The sequence below is a fragment of the Mus caroli genome, chromosome 11 (genome assembly GCF_900094665.2).
Source record: "Mus caroli chromosome 11, CAROLI_EIJ_v1.1, whole genome shotgun sequence".
Classification (NCBI taxonomy): domain Eukaryota; kingdom Metazoa; phylum Chordata; class Mammalia; order Rodentia; family Muridae; genus Mus; species Mus caroli.
The window spans coordinates 63,802,544-63,810,799 of NC_034580.1; the positions used below are offsets into that span (position 1 = coordinate 63,802,544).

Here is an 8,256-nt window from a genome sequence, read left to right on the forward strand (position 1 = left end):
AGTGTATCAGGTCTGTAGGTATTCTTGTGTGGCCTAGGGCATATGTGACATTAACCTTCCCAGAAGTGTACAGAGTGTACAGGGCACTGGAGAAATCCCTAGTGTATCAGGTCTGTAGGTATTCTTGTGTGGCCTAGGGCATATGTGACATTAACCTTCCCAGAAGTGTACAGAGTGTACAGGGAGAGGTCCTATCAAAGCAAACTCAGCTCTGGTCTCTTACACATAATTGTCCATAAATTCAGAAGACATGGGCTGCCAACTCTGGCGCTTGTCTTAAGGGAAGGGTACAAGCTGAACCCAAGTCCAAGTACCAACGGGGCCCATCATGTACTGATTACTTTCCTTGACCCCCTCTGTACTGTTAAGCCATTGCAGCCCACTGTAGTGCGTCTGTGGCCCTGTCTTTCTTCGTATTCGAGCGATGGGAATGTACCACGTACTGGTACATTTTTACCTTCTGCAGGTGCCCTAGCACCCAATATTTTGGAATGGGGGGTGGTGGTGGAAAGTCGATCCCAAATCTGAAGGTTTCCCCCACCTAGACCTTTCCTGCACTTGTGAAATTGGTAGAGTTTTGAAGAGTCATACCCACCCTAACCCACCCGCATGCATATAAGGTTTGGAGGTTCAAGTGTTTGGGTTGGAAGGGGCTCTTAACTCCCCCGCCCCGGCCCCGTACTTTTCACAGCGCCTTCCCAGCGGTCACTGAAACTGCATTATTCATCGCTGTCTTTGGGCTGAAAAAGAAACCCTTCTGATCACAATCCGGGTGTAGGGACCAAGGCTGGAAAAGTGATGAAGCCACCTCCCACTGCTGCAAGAAAAAGGCAGAGGCTTCAGTTTTCTCTCGCTCAAGTCCTTTGCTCCTCCCAACTGCGGCTAAGCAGAGGATGGCAGTGTTGCAATAAGATCTCTCAAATCTTGGATTATAATTTTATTAGAGTTTTGTAATAAAATTTATTTTATAACAAGAGCAAGGCGTATACTATTTTTCAGACGACCATTGGATGGGCCAAGAGGCTGGTATAAATAAAGGCTTTTATCTTGTGGTATATACGTGGGCTAGAAGCAATGCTTCTATTTGGATTTTTACGGTAGAAGCTAGGCGGAAGTGAGTGGGCGGGGATATGCAAATAAGTATCTCACATAGCGCTTCTAATTTGCCGCGTGTGAGGGGAGCATTCTGGGATGGTTTTGTTTCTCCCTTTTTGCACCGAATGGAGAATAAAATACTTCCAACGACTTGCAAATAGATAATATTCTTGCGTTGCAGGAACTGTAAGTCACTGGGTTCGTGCTAAAGTGTCGTATTCTCACCCTTCCTTTAATAGGAAATGTCTCTACTTATTTAGCAAAGGGCTCCCTCTGTTCTTTATCGTCAGGAGGTTAATCCTTACCTGTTCCTCCTTTCGGAGGGCAGTAGAAAATGATGATTGGAGCTTGCATGATCTGCTGATTAGCATTTCCGTGCAATCAGGACCTGACAACATCCTGGTTGCTCCTATCTGATTCCCTGGCGATCATACTTTTCCAATGTGCTGATTGGTAGACCTTTTAAGATTCTTTCAATAATTGCGTCCTCGTTTCTGTGGTAAACAATGCCATCAAGATGGTACCCTGGCTGTTGGTTGTTTGCCTAGCTCCTGGAAAGCACCCACTGCCCCTCCTCATGCTTGCCAGGAGATGCTTTCTGATGATGCCTTAACCCTACGACCTAAAGCATCTTTTGTCTTCATCCCCACATTCAGTTTAATGACCTCCTTACCATAGGCAAAGCCCTATTAACAGTACTGAGAAAATAGCTGTGATATGACCTATACTCAGCTTTGGGCATACAGAGACAAAAAAGTTTTACAGTACTCCCAGACTTATTTAATCCTGTAAACTGTGGTACATGCTTTAAAAAAATAAGTTTCAGAGCCACCAAAATGTTACACATATGTCTCAGCTATTGCTGAGAAACTTAAGTACAGCTCCGGGAGAAGCCCACACCCACACCCTTGCATTTGTCTTACTGAACTTGGAAAAAAATTTCCTTTTCCAGGAGCCTTACTGACAGGTTGCCAAACCGAACTCTCATTTAAATTAAACAGTGTGAACTTGCAATTAAGTAGGTTATATTTACACTGAAGATTCAGCTAGCTCACTGGTAAGTGCATACTTGCCATGCCTTGAGGCCCTGGGTGAAATCCTCAGTATCAGGAACTTAAAGCAGCCAGGAATGGTGACCATGGCCACAGCCCCAGCACTCAGCACACAGATGCAGGCGGGCCACAACTTCAAGGCCAGCCTGGTCTACGAAGTGCATTTCCAGCCAGCCAGGGCTGAGTAGTAAGTACCCTTTCGCCAACAAAACAATAGGAATTACTGCCCCTTGTAGGGATGGACAAGTTGGCCCAGCTCTTGAGGTCCCCATCAGCAATGCTGTGAAGAGGATGCTGCTCGGGATGGAGGCTGAGCACAGCCTGAGAAGTTCCCCAAGCAGCTGCAGGCTTGACACAGTTCTGCCTGCTGAACTAGCATCACCCTCTGTTAACTGGATTGTGAAGTACAGGTCCCTTTGACCCCAGAAAGTCTGTTCCTTTTTGTAGGCAAATCTCTCAAAGGTTTCTCAAAACACCTCCCCACCCCCACCCCCAGAGACAGGGTGGTTTCTCTGTGTAGTGTGTAGACCTCGCTGTCCTGGAACTCACTCTGTAGACCAGGCTGGCCTCGAACTCAGTAATCCACCTGCCTCTGCCTCCTAAATGCTGGGATTAAAGGTGTGTCCACCACTGCATAGACATGTGGTAGGAGGGCAGCTGTCAAAAACGTAGACAATTAAAAATATCACAATAAAGCCGGGCGATGGTGGCGCACGCCTTTAATCCCAGCACTTGGGAGGCAGAGGCAGGCAGGTTTCTGAGTTCAAGGCCAGCCTGGTCTTCAAAGTGAGTTCCAGGACAGCCAGGGCTACACAGAGAAACCCTGTCTCAAAAAAACAAAACAAACAAACAAAAACAAAAAAAAAATCACAATTAAACATGAGCTAGCTCCTCTAAAAAATAAAGAAGGTAATAGAAGTCTGGCAGGAGGGTGCACATCTTTAATTCCACCGTGGCTCTTTTTCAAAAAGAGCAAGAAAGGAAAAGAGAAAAGAAAGGAAGAAAGAAGAACAACAGGTGAAGGTGACGTCAGCGCAGATTAGTCCTAGGAGTGTAGGGACTGTGTTCCGTTGTCACCAGCAGAATCCACTCAACAAGAAATCATTCAGGTCACCCAGAAAAAAACCTTCATGGTTTTTGTCTCTTTCATACAAATACACAAAAGTAGCTAATAATTTCATAGAGCTTTTTGTTCTGTTTTTTAAGACAAGGTTTCACTGTGTTATCTTGGCTGTCCTGGAACTAGCTCTATTGACCAGGGTGGCCTGGAACTTACAGAGATCCACCTCCCTCTGCCTCCCAAGTGCTGAGAGTAAAGGTGTGCAACAAAATCACCCCAGAATTTCATAAATCTTAAAGAGATTCGCTGCACTCAGGAGGCAGAGGCAGGTGGATCTGTGAATTGAAGGCCAGTCTGGTCTATAGAGCTAGTTCCAGGACAGCCAAGATTACACAGTGAAACCTTGTCTTGAAAAACAGAACTGTTGCGGCCTGCCAGCAGTCCACAACACGAACGGTTCAACTGAGAATGGCAGTTCGCTGAAAAGAGAGGAATCTAGACGGGGCGGAAGAAAGAATGGAGCTAAGACAACATCCTGATCAAAGCTCAATTTTACTATTTCCAGACACTCAGTTATAAAGGAAGGGGGAGGGAACCCAATATCCCGCCAAGTAACTCAGGGTCCAGTAGCAGGACGAACACGTGTGTGCCTCCAGGCAGCAAAGGCAGGTTCCAGCAGTGGGCGTGGCAGGACGAATGAGCCGGTAGCTCCACCTTTGAGCAAGCAGGTTCCAGGCTGGGGGAAGGGAGGCCACACAGAACAAAAAGCTCTATGAAATTATTAGCATGTTCTAGGATAGCTAGAACACTGAAACAAAAAACAAAAGAGTGGAAGTTACATTAAAGGATCTTGTAGGGGGCTGGAGAGATGGTTCAGTGGTTATGAGGATCCAGGTTCAAATCCCAGCCCCTACAGGGCAGCTTACTCTTGTTCCAGGGGATCCAATGCCTTGTTCTCTTCACCACAGCACCAGGCACATACTCAGAGCACAGATATGCATGCAGGTAAATACTCATACACATCAAATAATACAAATAAAATAAGGATATTGTAGGGTTGAAGTTATAGCTCAGCTAGAGGTCTAACTAGCATGACCCCCACAGGAAGATTATACGACTATGACTATTGTATTGTGCAACAAAAATATAGTAAGCTTATATACATAATAAGCACATACTTCCCCAGAGACGCGCCTATCCAACCATTCCAAGAAAATCCTCATTACCAATTACTTCTCGTAGCCAAATCAAGAGTGGCTTGTGTGGCTTTAGCTTTCTTCTCTGCATGCTATGTTGAGCACTCCCCTCTTTTAAAATCTGTCTCTCAGTTGGCTGAGGAACAGTGGCTTCCCTGGTTTGTCCTCCACTCCTCTGGCTGCCTTTCAAGTTCGTTCAGTCAGTATTGTGTGCATGTTTGTTTGTGGAGTGATACATGAGCGCGGGGCTGCATGCAGATGTGGGTCAGCCACAGAAGTCCTTCCTGGCTATTTTGTTTTTGTGTGGGACAGGGTCTCTAATTGGTTCTTGCCTTGTGCTGGAGTTACAAGTATTTGCCCCATGCCCATACCTGGATTTTTAGGTGCTAGAGCTCAAATTCAGATCTTTGTGCATACAAGACAAATACTGAACTGAGCTATTGCTTCACTGTCCTATATTTAAAATAATAAAGTGTGTATGTGGCGATTGCTGGGGACTTAATACGGGGCTGTCTCTCTTTTGCTTGCCCATTAAATAAATGTTGGTGATTACTGTCTCTTTGTTCTCCTCTTCTTCCTCCTCTTCTTCCCCTTCCTCTTCCGCTTCTCCATCTTTCTTCTCCTCCTCCACCTCCTCCTCCTCCTCCTCCTCCTACCTCTCTGGCAGACTGAGGATTGAACTCAAGATTTCATAGCACTTCCAGACCCACCCCCACCATGACCATTTCTTAATTACATTTTATTAATATTTTATTTTATATGCTTGTATGTATGTGTGGTCACATGCGTGTAGAGTTCAAAGCACAACTTACCAGAGTCGCTTCTCTCCATCCACCGGGTTGTTAGCCTTGGGAGCAGGCGTCTTTATCCTCTGAGTCATAAATCCAGCCCTCCCCTTCTTTTCTTTTCCTTTTTTTTAATACAAGGTCTCATGTGTCCCGCGCTGCCTGGGCCTTGCTGTGTAATTCAGGATGACCTTGAACATCGGATCCTGCTAGCTCTGTCTCCCAAGTGCTGGGATTATATGAAGGATTGTTTAACCACACTCAGATTGCTGGGGATGAGACGTAAGGTCATGTGCGTACTGGCGAGTATTCGCCCAACTGAAGGATATTCTTAGCCTCCCACCCCCAGTCACCTCTGTAGTCCTTAAACACCAACTAGATGCTTTTGGGTTTTCTATAACTGTGGAGCAGCAGTTCTGAACCCAGATGTTTCCCTACCACCCAAAGTCAGTCACCCTCCCTCTGCTTCAGGCCCCTTGTCTATACTTGCAAACACCAGCTATCTCTAAGTCAACACCACAGGACTTAGCAATTAGCATCTGAAAACAGATTTTCATTTGCTGTGATGTTAGTAGCTTTCTAGCTCTGAGGATTACTTGTTTATGTTTGGTTCTTTTCAAACAGGACCTCTCTGATAATTATCCCTGGCTGTCCTGGAACTTGCTATATAAATTGGGCTGGTCTTGAATTCACAGATCTGCCTGCCTCTGCCTCTTGCTTGCTGGGATTAAGACTGTGTGCCAACATGCCCAGCCATAGATCTCAGGGCTGTTTTAGATACCCTCTTCATACTCAGAGGGGCAAAGCATACAGCCTGAACTCTCAAAAATGGCTTTGCGGCTTGAGTCCTGGGGTTTCTCTCTCCTGCCATTTTATTCTAGATCTGTAGCTGTCTGGCACCGTTAGTGAGGGTGTTAAGTCTGTGGTGGTGTGTTTCCTGTGGGGGGTGGGCATCAGGCAGCCTGAGGAGCAGCTCTCTGGCTTTTGTTGACCTTGCTACTTCTCAGTGATAAATACTCTTATGGGGTGTGGAAGAGTGTGCTCCAGCCACCTATGAAAGGACCAGATTGGTTAATGTCAGTTACCAGACACTCTGGTGGGATTTTGAAGGAAGATTGAGATGGTCCACGTTGGGATGGGGTAGAGGGGACAGACTAGAATCCCAGATCTCTGACATCTCCTCAGGACCTTTTCCAGGAGTTGGCTTGGATCATGGAGGCATGTGTTGTTTTCACCTGTTCAGCATCCATCCTTGTCCTGGTAGGTGCACTCCATTTGGCCCATTCTTATTATGCTCAGTAAGAGGCTGGCCCTCCCTCCCTCCTAATTTTCTTTTTGCCTCAGAGGTAACCAAGTGGCCTAAACCTGGCCAATAACAGCATCCCTCCTTCCCTGCTCCAGTGATTAATTCAACCGTAAACCTTGGCAAGCCAGGACTTGTGCTGCATATTTGGGAAAGAGAAGCTTAGGCTCTGTCTAAGGGTTTTATTGTTGTGAAGAGACACCATGACCATGGCAACTCTTAAAAAGGAAAACATTTCATTGGCGCTGGGTTACAGCCTCAGAGGTTCTGTCCATTACCGTCTTGGTGATAAACGCAGTGCATGTGGGCAGACATGGTGCTGGAGAAAAAGCTGAGAGTTCTACATCTAGATCCTCAGGCAGCAGAAGGGAACCGAGACACACTGGCCACACTTGCCCTTCTGAGACCTCAGAGCCTGCCTCCACCATGACACACTTCCTCCAACAAGGCCACACCTCCTAATAGTATCACTCCTTATGGACCAAGCATTCACATACGTGAGTCTATGGGGGCCATTCCTATTCAAACCGCCACAGGCTCTGATTAAAAAAAAAAAAAAAAAGCTATAAAATAAATTAGAACAGAGGGGAAGAAGTGCACTGGAAAGATGGCTCAGAGGGTAAAGGCTGGTGCAGCCCGTGTTCCAGCAGCCACATTATGCAGCAGCTCAAAGCAACCTATGACTCCAGCTACAGAGGGGCATGGTACCTCTGACCTCCGTGGGCACCAGCACTATGAACACACACACACAATTAAAAAAAAATAAAGATGATCAGAAATGGTAGTACATGATGCCTTTAGTCCCAGTACTCAGGAGGCAGAGGCAGAAAGATCTCTGTGAGTTGTAATCCATCCTGATTTACATAGCAAGCTCCAGGACAGCTGGATTACATAAAGAAACCCTGTCTCAAAAATAGATATTTTTTAAAACATAAAACAAAAAGACAGGGCTGGAGAGATGGCTCAGCAGTTAAGAGCACTGACTGCTCTTCCAGGGGTTCTGAGTTCAATTCCCAGCAACCACATGGTGGCTCACAACCATCTGTAATGGGGGCTGGTGCCCTCTTCTGGTGTGTCTGAAGAGAGCAGTGGTGGTGTTCTCATATACATAAAATACATAAATCAAGCCGGGCGGTGGTGGCGCACGCCTTTAATCCCAGCACTTGGGAGGTAGAGGCAGGCAGATTTCTGAGTTTGAGGCCAGCCTGGTCTACAGAGTGAGTTCCAGGATAGCCAGGGCTACACAGAGAAATCCTGTCTCAAAAACAACAACCCCCCCCCCCAAAAAAACAGGTGTAGCTATGACAGTTTTCAATTTTTTTGTGATGGTGCAGGTAAAACACATGCATTTACTATCCTTTTTTCTCTCTTTCTTTTCTTCTGAAAGACTTCCATATAGCTCAAGCTGGTCTGGGCTTCCCTAAAGCAGCCATGGTGTTGGAGTTTGTCAAAAGACCCTCACTCACAAAGTCCACAGAGACCACCGCCATCGCAGCAAACCGCATGAGGATTTTTATTGATCCAGCATGTTGGGGACTCCCCTCTCAGCACGCAGGCCTGAGGAGAGACCCAGAACAAAGAAAGAACACACTTTTTATACCTTTGTAAAGGACAGATTTGAGCAACAGGGTTTTCATTGGTGTAGCAAGTAACCCTTTCCGGCATTGGTTGGTTTGTATAGTGACTAAGTAACCCTTTGGCCTAGTGACTCACTTTGCTTGTCCCCATGGTGGGTTATTATGATTTGGTCAGCTTTTAGCTATTA

At 46.2% G+C, this 8,256-nt stretch overlaps 1 protein-coding gene and 1 non-coding gene across 3 annotated transcripts in view; both read left to right on the forward strand.

Moving 5' to 3' along the window:
• Tmem107 (transmembrane protein 107) overlaps positions 1 to 1,245 on the forward strand; it is a 2,993-nt gene extending 1,748 nt beyond the window's left edge. Inside the window, exons 4-5 of one of the 2 annotated variants that reach the window (XM_021177454.2) lie at positions 370 to 466; positions 692 to 1,245. In XM_021177454.2, coding sequence (XP_021033113.1) covers positions 370 to 466; positions 692 to 761 — 167 coding nt within the window. In that variant the 3' untranslated portion in view covers positions 762 to 1,245. Of the gene's footprint in view, positions 1 to 369 lie in introns of both variants that reach the window. The other variant, XM_021177453.2, reaches the window with a different exon arrangement.
• Positions 1,246 to 1,378: 133 nt separating this feature from the next.
• Positions 1,379 to 1,513, forward strand: LOC115032630. Its single transcript, XR_003838267.1, has one exon. It is a non-coding gene; the product is annotated as a U8 small nucleolar RNA (small nucleolar RNA).
• Positions 1,514 to 8,256: the final 6,743 nt, after the last annotated feature.